Genomic DNA, 17,575 nt, shown 5'->3' with positions numbered 1-17,575 from the left:
ATTATTCTTTTTCTAACATCTTGAATGTTTTCTAATAAATACATTTAAAGCTGTAAATTTCCCTCTAAGTGTATGTCTTTAGCTGTATCTCAGAGTTGTGAAGTTTATCTTGTTGTTTTTTAAACCTACTTTCTTATCGCTTTGTAATTTTGTTGCATTGTCATCAGATAGCATGGTCTATAGAATGACAACACTTCGAACTGTGTCGAGGTTTGCTTTATAAGGTCAGCCTGCTGTGGGGTCAGGTTTTTAAAATGTTCCCTATGTGATTTAAAAAACCATATAGTTTCAGTTTGGTTGTAAAGTATATGTATTTGAATCCTGGTTCTGTGATAATATTCACTGTATAACCTTGGGCAAGTTACACATCCTCTTTTGCCTCAATTTCATTACCTTTAAAATGAGTGATAGTGCCCACCTCATAGAGTTGAGGGCCTGGCATACACTAAGCACCATATAAATGTTAGCAGTGATGAGTATTCTTTTTTAGCTATCAGGTTTAGCTTTTTAATCTTGTTCTAATCTTCCATATCCTAGCTCATTTTGTCTACCTGATGTATCAGTTTCTGAGAGGTGTGTATTAAAGTCTCCCATTATAGTTATAAACTTGCTAATTTCTCCCTACAGTTCTGAACATTTTGCTTTATGTTTCAGGTTCTATTGTTAGATGCCTACAGGTTCATTATTAGAGCATTTTAGTGAATACGCTATCCTTTTACTAGGAGAGATATTCCTGTTGAACTTAGCCAGTTCATGTTTACTGTGATTACTGGTATCATTAGGATTATTTTTGCCAACATACTTTGTGCTTTCTATTTACCAAAATTTCTTTGTAACTGTCCGTTTTCCTTTTGAAACCTGGACCTAATTAACTGTAGTCATCATTTATGGGTTTATACTGCAGTAACATGCTATTCTGATTTTTGATGGTAGTTGTTCCACATTCGCTGTGCGATTTCCCCCCAGATTACACAGAACACGTACTTATAACAGTCTCACAAAGCTGTTTTGCTTAGACTATGATATTTGCTACCGGGCTTTATAGGAATTGGAGATCTCCAAGACATTTTTAATGCCCCAAATACCTGACACTAGGAGGCAAAAATGGGCTTTTTTGCCTCAAGTGCACGTGGAGGTTGTAAGCTGGTCACTGAAATCATTTCTGAAAGTGACCAGCAGTGACCAGACCCTGGGCCCTCCAACACGTCAACCAGCTGACTTCAGTATCCAGCTACAAACAGTACAGAAAAAGGATTCAGGCAATGGAATGTGGCCGTGTTGAACATTCTGAGTTACTGGCTGTAGGATTTCTAACATTTTTAAAACTATATCTGGGATGACTTTTACCTTCATTTATATTCCAGGAAGGGAGAAAGAGAACACTCCTATCACTAATACAAAGCAGAAAAACTTTTGTCTGTTTTGTTTATTACTGTGTCCCTGGCCAGACACATAGTAAATGATCGATAAGTATTTGTGAGCAAATTACGGTACCAAAAAAAATTGCTACGGGAAGTTTAGGAGTAGAGAGTATAATTTCAACAAAAGAGATTGTGACGGCTTTGTAGAAGAGGTGACAGTTGAGTAGGGCTTTGAAGGATAGTAGGATCTAGAGATTAAAGAGCGCATCAGTTAGGGTTTGATGAAAGAAAGAGACTGCTAGAAATGATATAGAATGTGGGATTCATTTTAGGAAATAAGCTGGCACACTTGTGGGAGCCTGTTAAACACTTTATGGTCAGCTGTTGCTTCTGTGTCCGGTGTTGGGCCTAAAGTGGACCTATAGCAGGGCGGGTAGTGGGAAGGAAAGGAGGATGGACGTGGAATAGAGAAGACCAAGGACGAATGCAGCCCACGAGACTGAGCTTGAGCAGGGTCGGTTTCTGAGGTCGGTGAGCCCCAACTTTGATGATATGGAGAGTCCTGCATCCTTCCTCATGGAGCTAAACGTGCACTTGGCCCAGGATGTGGAGAAGCCTAGGGAGGGTCAGGCAGGAGGTGCAGGAGCTGAGAGCCCGAGAACTGCCCAGTCCAACAAGGTGAGCAAACAGATTAGCGACAACATGCCTGGGCTGCGACAGCATCTGGCACTCTGCAGCAAGCATCAAGCATCCAAGCATAAAAAGAAAAAGGCTGCTGGTTCACGCCCATCTTCCAGAGCTTCTGCAAAGCCACATGGCCCAGAATTATACAGGGAAGGAAATCCTGGAAAATATAGTTCTGGCTTAGCTAAGTTGACCCAGAACACATCACCCCAGAGGGAAGACAAGGCTCAGGTAGAAGGGCTGGTGGAGGCAGAGTTGACCTCCCACAAGTAACCTCTCTGTTACTCTCTAACAAGGCGTCACTGCTGGGTGCCCCTGGACAGGCCCTCCTGGACAGACGTGGGGAGTGGCTTCCTGGGTGCCACCTCTGCCCTGATTCTCTGGAAGTGAGGGGTCCAGCATCACAGGGTATTCTGCTACGTTTAGAGGCACGCAAATGATTCAAACAGAACTCAGAACTTAAGAATCATAAAGGCACAAAGGGCTTCTGAGCGGAGCTTGAAAACACCCAATTTCGGCTCCACTCATCTCTATACTCCCGCCATCCAGCCATATGCCTTGTGGATTTCTCATGAGAAACGCGATCAGTCCCCACCCTTCCCTCCATGGGACGTAGTGGGAGCCTGGGGTGAGCGTGGGAGAGGATGGTCCTCCTGCCATCCTAGAGTGGCCCGTGGTGTATTGGGTGTTTGTGTTTACTGAGTGTTCTTCACGTGCCACACACTGTTCTAGGCACCAGGAAATGGTGGGGAACACAGCAGAGTCCCTGCACTCATGAAGCTTATCTTCCAGTGAGGGAAACAGAGAATTAAAAAGTAGACAACCACTATGACACCCGGCAGGCCCAATTAAGTTCGCATGCTCTGCTTGGGTGGCCCGGGGTTCACAGGTTCGGATCCTGGGTACAGACCTATGCACCACTTACCAAGCCTTGCTGTGGCGGCGTCCCACATATAAAATAGTGGAAGATGGGCATGGATGGTAGCCCAGGACCAATCTTCCTCAGCAAAAAGAGGAGGATTGGCAGCGGATGTTAACTCAGGGCTAATCTTCCTCACCAAAAAAAAAAAAAAAAAAAAAAGCAGACAATGTCAGGCCGTGATATGTACTTTGAGGAAAACATAAAGCAAGGTGAGGTAAAGAAGGTGAAAGGGGGTATTTTAGAGAACGTCAGAGAACAATAATCCTGGGGAATATCTGAGTACTCACTGTACAGCTAGTACTATTCCAAGGACTTTACATTTATTGGTTCACTTAATCCTCACGGCAATCTAAGTAATTTTCCCAAAGTTACATCATTAAGAAGAAGAAGAACTGGGATTTAAACATAGGCTCTGATACCAGAGCCCAGGCTTTAAACCAGGAAGGTCTCTTGGTTGTGGTGAGTGCAGTGAAGTGAGGGAGCAAGCCATGCAGATAACACAGGGAAGAGCATTGCAGGCAGGGGAAACAGCTAGTGCAAAGGCCCTGAGGCAGGGGCATGCTTGTTCTTTGGGGGAAGTGAGACCAAGAGTGTCGTCGGGACACATTGCAGTTTGAGAAGCTTATTAAGCTTCCAAGTGATGTCTGGAGGGCAGTTAGACGTACAAGTTCCGATTTGGGGGGAAATCTTGGAAATAGAGAGACAAATTTGTTTGTCATCAGTATCCATGGAACTAGATGAGACTCCAGGGAGTGAGAGAGAAAAGAGAAGTGCAAGGACTGAGGTCTGGGACAGAAGAGGAGGGGGCTTTAGCAGGGGAGACTAAGAAGGAGCAGCTGACGAGGGAGGAGAAAACCCAGGAGAGAGTGCTGCACGGAAGAGGGAGTGATCAGATATCTCCAGTTCCGCAGAGAGGTCCATTTAGCTGAGGCCTGAGGAGTGACCACTGGATTTGGCAACATGGAGGTCAGCATTGGCCTTGACATTGGTGGCCTTTAATAGATGTCACAGTACATGGAAGGGTAACCAAAGCAGTTTCATTCCAGGCCAAGGGGGAATGGGAGCCTAAGGCCCCATCATCCAGCCTCAGCTGTGCCCCTGCCCACCCCGAGGGTGTCTGAGACCACTCCCAGGATCTCTGGAGCACAGGTTGAAAACCACAAGTGTAAGCCAACCCCCTTTGCTTGACAGTTGATGAAGCTCAGGTCCCGAAAAGGTAAGAGACTGGCTCAAAGCCATGCAACTAGTTAGGACACAACCCAGGTTGCAGTTTATCATTATTGAATGAGATTTACCAAAGAAGAAATCTTTTCCTAGCCTATCTTATGATACTGTTTTCCATGGACAGTGGTTACCGTGACAAGTCAAAAAGTCAAAATAAGAAAATCTTTTTCACCTTTATATCTCTGTGGAGAGGGGAGAATGATAACATGAATAAATTCAACTCCTAGAAAATTCTGAAGCCTAAGTGTTAACTCATGGTTTCCTAGTCTCCTCCCACCATACCCCATTTCTCACTGCTTCTGGTCATTCAGCAAGTTCCGTGTTTTCTGACCCTGTGTAATAAGATGTAGCCACCAGTAAAAAGTATGATAATAATATCAATTGCTCACACTACTGACCGGTGGCTGTTGCTGGCACTGCTCTCTGGTCCCCACAACAGCCCCAGGGTCAGATGGCCTGATTGTGTATCCCATTTCCACTGTTCACTGATGCTGGGACCCTGGACAAGACACTCTCTCCATGCTTTGGCTTTGTCAGCTGTGTGAAACACTTTGTAGACTGGAAAACAGGATTCAAAGATAAGGGCTGATGCTGCTCCTAAGCCAGGCACTATGCTCGGCACTGAATCCTCACAGGCCTCACCATCCCAGGCCTGCGAGCTGTGCACCACTAGTGGGTTGCTGGGGGCTCTTTCTCCTTTGCTCTCTGGTCTGATAAGCCACAGCTTGAATCAGGGAACTGTACTTAGTCTCATCTTGCAACTGTTTTTGCCTTAGGATCCATGCTTGAAGCTGAATGAACCTTCTCAGACCCTGCCCAGAGGAGAAGACTGTCAAGATAAGTTAGCAGCTGAAGAAGGAACCAGCAGCAATGAAGAAGAAAGGTACAGGAGGACAGGCAGACTTCCGGGTGCTCCAGTGAATGAGCACGCAGATTTGGAAGGATTCATTCATTCATTCATTCTGTTCTCAAGTGTTATCGCTGCCCCTTGCATCATGCTTAGGGAGGGAACAGACATAGTTTGTATGTCTTCAGTACAGCTATGGGCTTTTCATAAACTATCTTTTTTAATTGTCAGACTAACCCAGAGAGGCCATTTTATAGATTAAGAACCTAAAACTCAAAGAGGTTAGTAAACCTGCCCAAAACTCAGACCTGGACTGGCCTAAAAGTTCTGCTCCTTATTTTTCCAGGTGTTCTTTAACTAGGGGAGATGGGGGAGCTTTGTCACCAATGGGAAATCCCCCATATATATCACCTATATTAGTCAGCTTTGGCTGCTATAGCAAACATTCCCAAAATATCAGTGATGTTTAGCTCATAGGTCAGCTACCTTTATTTTTGGCTCTGCCAAGCTCTGCTGGGCTTATATGAGCTTGGCTTGTGGCTGAGGGTTAGGTGTTATTGCCCACCCCAAACGATGGGTAGAGTTCAAGTCTGCTCCACATGCCTTCTCATTCTGGAGCTGAGGCTGAAGGGTTAGCTCCTGTCTAGGGCATGGTGTTGTCATGGTAAAGAGAAGAAGCTCAAAAGGGCTGATGGAAGTATGCAATGCCTCTTAAAGCCTACACTAGAGCTGTGCTTTCTCATTTCTATCCACATTCACTAGCCAAAGCAAGTCACATGACCAAAACTAACATCACTGGGCAGAGAAGAATATACTCCCTGCATGTCTTAGTCAGTTTGGGTTGCTGTAACAAAATAACCATAGACTGGGTGGCCTAGACAAAGGAAATTTATTTCTCACAGTTCTGGAGACTGGGAAGTCCAAGATCAAGGTGCTGGCGCATTCAGTTCTTGGTGAGAACTTTCTTCCTGGCTTGTAGATGGCCGTCTTCTTGCTGTGTCCTCACGTGGTGAGGGGAGAGAGAGAGGAGAGAGAGAGAGGAGGGGCTGGGGGAGGTCTCTCTCATGTCTCTTATAAGGGCACTGATCTCATCATGAGGGCTTCACCTTCAAGACCTAATTTCTTCCAAAACATCCCATTTCCAAATACCATCACATTGGCAATTAGGACTTCAGTATATGAATTGTGGGAGACAAAAGTCGGTCCATAGCACCACAGGAAGCAGGGGAAGGGGAGAGTGAATATTTGCTGAACAATAATGCAATCTGTCACACCACCTCCTGAGATTCTGATACAGTGGGTCTGGAGTACATCCCAGCCCTGTGTATTTTGAGAAGGTTTCTCAGGAGACTCTGAGGACTCCACAGTCATGATCCACTGCCCTGCACTAATAAATGACTTGTGTGGGATCCTGACACATGACATGTAAGCCACACTCCCGCCATCCGGGAGCTTTCTAGGTAGTTGGGTGGCTTAGCCCATTTGGGCTGCTTAACAAAATACCATAGACTGGCCGGCTTATAAACAACAGATATTTATTCTCATAGTTCTGGAGGCTAGAAAGTCCAAGGTCAAGGTGATGGCAGATCTGATGTGGACTTGCTTTCTGGTTCATAGAAGATGTCTTTTCACTGTGTCCTCACAAGGTGGAAGGGGCAAGGAGCTGTCTAGACCCTCTTTTATAAAGGCACTAATCGCAATCTTGAGGGCTCCACCTTCATGACCTAATCACCTCCCAAAGGCCCCATTTCTTCATCCCATTACATTGGGCAATAGGTTTCAAAATATGAATTTTGAAGGGACACAAACATTCAGACCATAGCATTGGGGAGGCAGGGCCTACACACCTAACTCATATCAATGTTAGTGTCTGGCACCCTATAGTCCAGTGAGTTCTGCAGCTAATAGTACTTCCACAGCACCCTCCACAATCTGTCTCAGGATCTGTGAGGCATACAAGCGTAGTAGTTAAAGAGAACAGACTCTGGAGTCAGGCCTCCAGGTTAAATCCTGGTACTGCCGCTTACCACTGGCAGCCACAAACCTGGTCTTGCTTAGAACTCACAATTCCAGAGGGAAGGAAGGGATCTTTTTCCTGACAATACTGGCAGAAATTTCAAAGAAGTCTTTAAGGAGCCCAGCTTTGGTCACATGTCCATCCCTGAGCCAATCATTCTGGCCAAGGAGACAGAGTGCTCTGATTGGCCAGGCATGTGTCCATGCCCTTCCCTGGGGCCAGTTGGAGATGAGGGCAGAGTTAACTGCACCCAAATCCTGTGGACTAAACAGGATCACCATGGAAAGAGGAAAGGCTTCCCCAAGGAGAGGATGCTGGGCAGACCAGTAGCAGGTAATGATCACAACAGCCTTGTCTCCTTCTTCTATGAGGCTATATTGTTAAGGGGATATCCTCAACTATAGAAGCAAATAAGGAGGGAGGGTCTCTGGAAGCTGCTCTCACAGGAGGGTTGGTGAGAATAGAAGGGCTAAGCAGTGACGGGAAAGGAATAGAAAGGTTGTCTGAGATCTAAGGTCAGGGGCTTCAGGACAGAACAAATGCACTGGTTCCTTTAGGGGTGGGGTTGCATATTCAGTAGTTATCCCCATGAGGGATGCCTGTCAGAGAACTGGGCTTTTTGGCATGGTGGCTCTAAGAGGGAGGTGGCTTTTCCATTGGCTGTTGAGTTAAGGTGGGGGAGAGGTCAAGATCACCTTTAATGCGGTGGGGGGAGGGAGACAGAAGAATTGGCTATGGCTTTGTGAGGGATGGCAGGATGGGATTGGCTCTTTAGGAATTGAAGGAAGTTGAGGCAGTAGAATGGGGTCAGAGAGAGAAATTCTCACTGGCGGTGTTCCAGGGAGTAATGATGATGATGAAAATAATAATAAGTATTTACGGAATGTTAGTAATGTAACATTATGATAATGTATGATAAGCACATTAAAAGGATTAACCCATTTAATGTTCATTAGGTAGAAATCATTATCGAAGTAACTCACTTTAAAGATGAGGGAAACTGAGGAACAGAAAGGTTAAGTAACTTGCCCAAGGTTACACTGCTAGTAGATGGTAGTATCCAGATGATAGTCTCTCTGGCTCCAGAACTCACACTTTTACCTACATCTCAAGTTAGGGCAACTGTTCTTATGTGAGACATGAAGGTCCACAGGTCTTCTGCCCTTCCAGGGTCACTCTTTTCTTTAACGCTCAATAATAAGAACTGAAGCTTCCATTTCCAGCCATGACAGAATAATGGGTACCAGACTTTCCCTTTTTCTGTAAACAACTATAAAACTGGACAAAATATATGAGACACTCTTTTTAGTGATGGGACAATATGCAGAGAAGGACTGTGTTCTTGAGAAGCGAAACATGAGTTGAATCGCATGATCACCCCATATTTGCTCCTGCTTTTCTGCCTGGGGACAGTTGCCAACTGCAGCACAGAGAAGTGGAGTCAAGCTGAGCTGAGGAGGCAGATATCAGAGCTCAGGGCTGCTAAAGTGGCTGGAATTTGTAAGGCAGGGTACCAGAAGAGAGGGTCCTATGTGGGGTGAGGGTGGGCAGAAATCTGAGAGCTTTCTGTAGGTTCTTGGCCAAGGGCTTAAGAGAGCATTACAAGATAAGACTTTGTGAGTCCTAGAAGTGTGCTGGTGTCATGGTGCTGAGAAAAATGAAGATACCAAAGATCATGCAGTGCTGGGAGACATTGGAATCCACACTCAGCCAGAATTAAAAAGCCTTTCTGAGCACTATAGGCATTTAGTTGAGACCTCAGAAAGGTCACACTTTAGGAGGAAGAAACACACCCTATAGGATAAAGGCCACACCCTAGAACAAAGGACAATGTTGGAATGCATCTGCTCCAACAAAAGACAAATCCAAGCCCAAAAGGATCAGAAAGAGCCTTCAGTAGTTTAACTGCTTGCCAGAACAAAACTTAACACTTTTCAAAGGAAGACATAACCTAGACTCCGTACATTGTATTATCCACAATATTGAACATACAAGAAAAACATTATGAAACATGCAAGAAAGCAGAAAAATGTGACCTGTAATAAAAAAAAAATCAGCCAACAGAAACAAACCCTAAAATAACCTAGATATTGGAATTAGCAGAAAAAGACTTTAAAGCAATTGTAAGAGTTATGTTAAAAGACATAAAGGAAAAGATTCTTATAATGAGTGAACAAATAGGGAATTCAGGAAAGAAATGAAAACTTTGAAACAGAGGGAAATTCTAAAGCTGTAGAGTACAATACACAAAATGAAAAATTCACTGGCTGGGCATAACAACAGATTGCAGGCCACAGAAGAAAAGTTAATAACTTGAAGACAGATCAGTAGAAACTGTCTTGTCCAGAGAATGAAGGAAAAAACGATTTTTTTAAAAATGAAGAGATCCTCAGTGACCTGTGGGACCATATCAAATCGTCTAACATGCATGTATTTGGAGCCCAAGAGGAAGAAGAGAAAGAAAATGGAGCAGAAAAAAATATTTGGAAAAATAGTGGCTGAATAGTCCCCTAACTTGGTGTGGGATATCAATTTATATATTCAAGAATCTCCATGAGCTCCCAGCAGTGCCTAGATACATCATAGAAAATCTGCTGAAAACAAAATACACCAAAAAAAAAATCTTAAAAACAGCCTGCTTTTTAAAAAGACAAATTACTTACAGGAGACACTTGATTTCTCTTGAATACTAATGACAATGGACTTCTCCTCAGCCTTCCAGCCTTATTTTCTTCTGAAATCCAGAAAACAATGGAGCAATACCATTAAAGTACTAAAAGGAAAAAAACCCTGTCAACTCCAAATTCGAAATCCAGTGAAAACATCCTTCAAAAATGAGAGTGAGGGACTCGCCCAGTGGTATAGTGGTTAAGTTCACTCACTATGCTTTGGCAGCCCGGAGTTTGCAGCTTCGAATCCCGGGCACGGACATACTCAGCGCTCATCAAGCCATGTGTGGCATCGTCCCACGTATAAAATAGAGGAAGATGGGCACAGATGTTAGCTCAGGGCCAATCTTCCTCAGCAAAAAAAGAAGAGAATTGGCAATAGATGTTGGCTGAAAGCCAATCTTCCCCCACCCAAAAAAAATGTACATTTTCAGGTACATAAAAGCTAAGAGGATTTTTCATCAGCCAACTAGCAGTATAATAAATGGTAGTGGAGTTTATTAAAGCTGAAAGGAAATTACACCAGATTTAAACTTGGGTCTATAGGAGAAAATGAAGAGCATCAGAAATGGTAAATATAAAAGACGACTGTTTTTCCTTCTCTTAATTTCTTTTAAAGACATCTAACTACTTAAGAATAATAATAAGAATAATAATGATAGTATTGTATTATGGGGTTCATAATGCACGTAGCTGAACAATATATGACCACACTAGTACAAAGGACAGGGGTGGGATTAATGGAATTATACTGTTAGAAGGGACTTAACGTTTTATACCAAGAGGTACAACATTAACTCTAAGTAAGCAGTGATACTTTAAGGATACAAATTGTAATCCGCAGAGCAACATTAAACACTAATACAAAGAGGAGCTTAAAAAATCCAATAAAAGAACTAAAATGGAATAGTAAAAACTATTTGCCAGGTAAGAAGGTTGAAAAAGAAAGACAGAAGAAGAACAGTAAGAAAAAGGACGGGATAAATACAAAACAGATATCAAGATGTAGATTTAAACGCAACCATTTCAATAAGTTCCATGTAAATGAAACAAACACACCATCTAAAAGAAATTGTCAGAGAAGATAAAAAGGTAAGACGAGAGAGACATTTAAATATAAAGACACTGTTATGGGCTCAATTGTGTCCCCCAAATTCTTATGTTCGGGCCCTAGCCCCCAGTACCTCAGAATGTGACTATATTTAGACATACAGCCTTTTAAGGGGTGACTGAGTTAAAATGGGGTCATTAGGGTGGCCCTAATCCAATATGACCAATGTCCTTATAAGAAGAGGAGATTAGCACACAGATAACACAGACAAAGGGATGACCATATGAGGACGCAGCATGAAGGTGGCCATCTGGAAGCCTCAGAAGAAGAGAGGCCTCAGAAGAAACCAGACCTGCTGACACCTTGATCTTGGACTTCTAGCCTTCAGAATTATGAGAAAATAAATTTCTGCTTTTTAAGCTTCCCAGTCTGTGCTATTTTGTTATGGCAGCCCTAATCCAGGCATGGATAGGTTTGAAGGTAAAAGGATGGAAAAAGAACCGTGCAAACATTAAATGTAAGGAAACTAATGTGGCTATATTAATATCAAAGTAGACTTCAGAACAAGGACTATTACTAGGGATTATAAAGGGATTACTTCATAATGGTAAAGGGTTCAATTCATCTGGAAGACATAACAATCCTAAAGGCGTATGACCTAATCACAGAACTTTAAAAATAATGAAGCAGGGGCCAGCCCCTGGCATAGCGGTTAAGTTCGGCACATTCCACTTCGGCGGCCTGGTTTCGCAGGTTCAGATCCCAGGCACAGACCTGCACCACTTGTCAGCCACACTGTGGCGGCAACCCACGTAGAGAGTAGAGGAAGACTGACACAGATGTTAGCTCAGGGCTAATCTTCCTCAAGAAAAGAAAATAATAATAATAATGAAGCAAATACTGAGAGAACTAGAGGGAGAAATCCACACTCATCATTGGAGATTTTGACACCTTTTCTGAGTATTTGACTGGACGACTAGGCTAATATCAGTAAGGATATAGAAGATTTAAACTACACTATCAACTAACTTAATCTAATTGACATGTATAGACAATATGCTTAACAACTGCAAAATAAACTTTTTTCCAAGGCACATAGAACATTCAACGATATAGACAATATGAAGGCCACAAAATAAGTCTTGATGAATTTCAAAGATTGGAATACACTCTGAAACATACTCTATATTTCAGAGAGTCTTCTCTGATCACAAAGGTATTAAAATACAAATCAGTAACAATGAGCTACCAAGAAAATCCTCAAATATTTGGAAATTATACAATATACTTCTAAATAACCCGTATGTCAAAAAAATAAAATCACAATGGAAATGAGAAACTATTTCAAATTCAATGATAACAGAAATGTGACATATCAAAATTGGGAGGATATAGCTGAAGAGGGCAATTTATAGCTTTAAATAGTTATATTTAAAAAAAGACAGTATTAATTATCTGTTTTCATCTTAAGAAATTTACAAAGGATCCGCAAATTAAACCCAAAGTAAATAGAAGGAAGGAAATAATAAAGAGCAGAATTCAACGAAACAGAAAACAGGCTAATAGAGAAAATTAACAAAACCAAAAATTAGTTCTTGAGAAAATGATATAGTAAGATTGATTAGGCGGAAAGAGAGAGAGAGAAAATGCAAACAGCCAAAATCAAGAATGAAAGAGGGGATATCACTACAGAATCTATAGCTATTAAAAGGATAATAAGGCAATTCTGTGAACAAACTTTATACCAATAAATTTGTCAAAAAGCAAATTCCTTGAAAAACATAACTTACCAAAACTGGCACTGGAAGAAATAGAAAACATAAATAGCTCTATAACTGTGGCAAAATGAATATTTAATTTTTAATATTCTCACAAAGAGAACTCCAGTCTCAGTTGGCATCACTGGTGAATTTTATCAAATATTTTGAAGAAGAAATAATAGCAACCTTACCTAAGCTCTTTCAGAAAAAAGAGGGCAGAATACTCCTCAATTTGTTTTATGAGACCAGCATAACCCTGATACCAAAACCTAACAAAGACACTAAAAGAACACTAAAAACTAATACTCTTCATGAATGCAAAATCCTCAATAAAATATTTGAAAATCAAATCAAGTGATATATAAAAGGGATAATACATCATGACCAAGTAGGATTTATCCTAGGAATATGTGGTTGGTTTAACATTTGAATAGCAATCAGGTAATTCACCACATTAAAAAATAAAGGAAAAAAATAAATAATCATCTCAGTAGATGCAGAAGAGCAACTGACAAAAGTTAACATCCTTTCATGATAAAAGCTCTGCAATCCGTGAATAGAAGGGAACTTCTTCAACCTAGAAAAGATCATCTATGATAAACTACAGCAAACAACATACTTAATGGTGAGCACTTTCCCCCTAAAATTGGGAACAAGGCAAAAATTCTGCTCTCACTACTTAACATTGTCCTGAAGGTCCTAGCCAGTCCTACAAAGCAAGGAAAAGAGCTACAAATTGGAAAGGAAGAGTAAAAATGTCTTTATGAATAGCCAGAATGATGATGATTAAAATACTCACTGTTGTTAAGATATTAATTTACTCTAAATTAAGCTATGATTCAGTTCAATCCCAAATAAAATCCCAACAGCTTTATTTGTAGAAATAAATAAGCTGTTTTGAATATTGATATGGAAAAGCAAAGGACCTAGAAAAAGAAAAAAAAAAATCTTGAAGAACAAAGTTGGAGGACTCAGGCTACCTGATTTCAAGACATTATGAAGCTAGGGTAATAAAGAGTGTGTGGTATCAATGTACAGATAGACAAATGGATCAGTGAAAAATAATGGAGTGTCTGGAAATAGACCCAAACAGAGGTGGTGGATTAATTTTTTTAAAGGTGCCAAGGCAATTCACGGGGATAGGAAAAGTTTTTCAAGTGGTATTGGAACTGGATAAACATATGAGAAAAAAAAGAACTTTGAACCTTATTTCACCCCATGCATCAAAATTAATTTGAGATGTTTCCTAGCTCTAAATATATAAGCTAAAACTATAAAGTGTAGGAGAATATCTTTGTAGCTTTGGGGAAGGCAATGATTTCTTAGATAGGACATGAAAACACTAACCATCAAAGAAAAAATTGACAAATTGGTCTTCATCAAAATTAAAATTTCTGCTCATTAAAAAAATGAATATGGGCCGGCCCCGTGGCTTAGCGGTTAAGTGTGCGCCCTCCGATGCTGGCAGCCCAGGTTCGGATCCTGGGCGCGCACCGAGGCACCGCTTCTCTGGCCATGCTGAGGCCGTGTCCCACATACAGCAACTAGAAGAATGTGCAACCATGACATACAAGTATCTCATGGGGCTTTGGGGGAAAAATAAATAAATAAATAAATTAAAAAAAAAAAAAAAGAAAATGAATAGACAAGTCACAGACTGGGAGAAGTTATCCAGTCTGTATCCAGAACACATAAAGACTTCCTGTTATAAACCAATGTTACCACAATGAAAAAAAAAAATCTTTTAAAGAAAAAGAAAAAAAAAAAATAGACTTTCTATTAATCAATAATAAAAAGAGAAACCTATTTTTTAAATGGACAAAATGCTTGAACAGACACTTCCATAAAAAAGATATGTGAATGGCCGGTAAGCACATGAATATGTGCTTAACATCATTAGTCATCAGGGAAAGGCAACTTAAAACCACAATGAGAGGGGCCAGCCCGGTGGCGCAAGCGGTTAAGTGCGCGCGCTCCGCTGCGGCGGCCTGGGGTTCGCTGGTTCAGATCCCGGGCGCGCACCGACGCACTGCTTGGTAAGCCATGCTGTGGCGGCGTCCCATATGAAGTGGAGGAAGATGGGCACAGATGTTAGCCCAGGGCCGTCTTCCTCAGCAAAAAAAGAGGAGGATTGGCGGATGTTAGCTCAGGGCTGATCTCCTCACAAAAAAAACAAAAACAAACAAACAAAAAAAACCACAATGAGATACCATTTCCCACCCACCAGAATGGCTCAAATTAAAAAGAATGACAACACAAAATGTTGGCAACAATGTAGAGAAACTGGAATTCTCATACATTGCTGGTGGGAGTGTAAAATGGTGCAACCAGTTTGGAAAAGCATTTGATAGTTTATTAAAACATTAAACATACACCTCCCAGCAAATCCACTCCTAGGTATTTACGCAAAAGAAATGGAAACATATGTCCACAAAAATACATGTACAAGAATATTTCTAGCAGCTTTATTCATAATAGCCCAGAAGTATAAACAACTCAAATGTCTATCAGCAGGAAAATGGATAAGCAAATTGTGATACATGCGTGTAATGAAATACTGCTCAGCAACAAAAATATGAACTACTGACATACGCAACAACATGGATAAATCCTAAAGATATTATATTAAGCAAAAGAAGCCAGACACAGAAGAAATACGTTATCACATGGTTCTGTCTGTATGATGCTTAAGATCAGGCAAAACTAATCTATAGTGATGGAAATCAAAGCATTGGCTGCCTGCGGATGGTGGATTGATGGGAAGAGGGTGCAAGGGGAGTTTTTGGGTAATGAAAATGTTCTATATTTTGATTGGGGTGTTGGTTCTATGGTTGTATGTATTTGTCAAAACTCATTGAATTGTACACTTCAGATCTGTGAATTTCACTATTGTAAATTTCGTCTCAATAAAACATTTTTAAAATAATAACTGAGCCCTGGCAGGAAGTCCAGTCCCCTTCCCAGGAATCACCAGAGAGAGCTTACCTGTTCCACACACCCAACCTGCTAGAGTCGCTCGTCACTCTTGCTCTGGGCTGCTCCTCTGTTCATCACCCCTGGCTGTTTCCTAACCCTTCGTTTGTTTAATACCCAGAGCTCAGATCCAGGTATCTTCTGTTTATTTTTTCTTAAAGATGGTTATGTTTAGCACCTCTTCAAAAAGCTTGAAGATGACCCAAGAGAATTACAATGCAGAGAAAGAAACCTTCTCTCTTTATTAAACGTTTGGTTAGTTCTTTATATAATTCTTACTATGTGCCAGACACGGTTTTAAGCATTTTTTAGATATTTCCTCTATTACTCCTTATAACAATCCCTGTGAAAGGTACCATTATTATCCCATGTTATAGATGAGGAAACTCAGGCCCAGAGAGATTCAAGATCTCGCCAAGGTCACGTACCTAGTAAGTAGTATAGCTGGAACTTGAACTGGACAGTCTGGCTCTAGCGTCCATGCTCTGAACCATGTTGCTCTGCTGCTCCTAGCCTCCTGCCCTTCCTTTCAGGGGTCCGTGCTGCCTGTCTCTTCCTTAACCCCCCACCTGCACCCATGTTGCTGGGCCTTCTCACCACTGCCAAGCCACAGTCCCCCTTCTCATGGCTTTTCTTCACAGCCCAGGGCCCTCACTCCCTAACCTCTGGTCCCCTGGCCTAATGTCCTTGTCAGAGGAAGCAAAACGTCACTTACATCCCAGCAATCTCTGCAGAGATGCCCTCCGTGTTGCGTCTTTTACGTTGTTGCATAGGGTAAATACTTAAAATCTCAGAGTCAACCAGTTACATTTGAATTTCTCAGCTGGTTTAAAAGCTCGGAATTGAGTACAGGGAGGTCTCCACCAAAGCCATTTGTCAGCCTCTGTCCTAGAATGCAGAAACTACTGCAGCTTTGACCGGCAACTTCTTGATCCTGCTACGTACATAAAGGCCTACTGTAATCCTCCTGTGTGTTCTTGGGGACAGCCAGTAAAGGTTATGAGCATGCTTTGAAAAGTGTAAAGTACTGTATTCAAGTAAAGCATTATTATTTCATTATTTTTTTTTCATATGCAGGAAGAGTTATGAAATTAGACCATAGAGACCTCTCTTTTGGAGCTCCCAAGGACCCTATAAGTAACTCTAAGCCCTCAGTCATTCTGACAGTCAATCATCATTTATTAAGCACCCACTAAAACAGCTATCGGATGGGTCCAGCTGAATCCTAATTGTATCCCAAGTGCACTAACACTTAGAATTTGTATGTCAGGTTGCTTTTTTAGATCCAAGGAAGATGTTTCTCACCCCACTAACAGCCATTGGAGCTCCCTCCTCGCAGCCCGAGTGGCTGAGATGTTATCAGAGTGGTCAGGTCATTTCCAGCCTAGAATCCTTGGTGATTTTGGCCTCTGTATCTTCAAAGGATCGAAGTACCCCTCAAGGGGGGAGGTGACGTGCAACCTCCACTGGGCTCTTTGCTGAAGGACAAGGCACCCGAAATCCAGCGTCTGCAGGACGAGTGGCAGAGCCAGAAGGCCAGGTTGCAAGCCCAGGTAGACGGACAGCCGAGGTGGGAATGTGCCCTCCTGCTGAGTGAGACCCCCCTCCTCCTGTCCTCACAGACAGGCATGCAGGGCCTGATTCACCTCCAAGCCGGGGAGGGCATTCCAGGTCCAGGGCAAGGTGGGATTCTTGGTTCTATTTATTCACTCACTCAACACCTGCTGTGGTTCATGAGCACCTGCCATGAGCCAGGAACTCGTCTGGGTGCTTGGGATACCCCAATGAACAAAGCAGACAAAAGTCCTGCATTACAGTGCTTGTATTTTAGCAGAGGAGGTGGGTACGGACAATAGATACTAGACATAGGAAATACATAAAGCACATAGTATATTAGAAAGTGATAGGGCTTCAGGAAAAGACAAAACAGAGCAGGGTAAAGGGAATTGGGGGGGCTCTCTGGTGATGGGGTGGGTATAATACTAAATGGGGTTGTAGGGAAGCTTCAGAAAGAAAGCGAGATTTAAGCAAGCACGTGAAGGAGGTGAGGGGGGCCATGTAGATCCC

At 42.1% G+C, this 17,575-nt stretch overlaps 1 protein-coding gene across 1 annotated transcript in view; it reads left to right on the top strand.

Moving 5' to 3' along the window:
- The window catches only part of FAM184B (family with sequence similarity 184 member B), a 125,977-nt gene that overhangs the window by 86,436 nt on the left and 21,966 nt on the right, over window positions 1–17,575 (top strand). The window contains exons 8-9 of the mRNA XM_058546789.1: window positions 4,968–5,074; window positions 16,932–17,061. Of these exons, the coding sequence (XP_058402772.1) occupies window positions 4,968–5,074; window positions 16,932–17,061 (237 nt within the window). The remainder of the gene's footprint in view (window positions 1–4,967; window positions 5,075–16,931; window positions 17,062–17,575) is intronic.

Source organism: Diceros bicornis, chromosome 8 (genome assembly GCF_020826845.1).
Source record: "Diceros bicornis minor isolate mBicDic1 chromosome 8, mDicBic1.mat.cur, whole genome shotgun sequence".
Lineage (NCBI taxonomy): Eukaryota > Metazoa > Chordata > Mammalia > Perissodactyla > Rhinocerotidae > Diceros > Diceros bicornis.
Note: the sequence above shows the minus strand (reverse complement) of the source record. Positions and strands in the feature narration are given on the sequence as shown.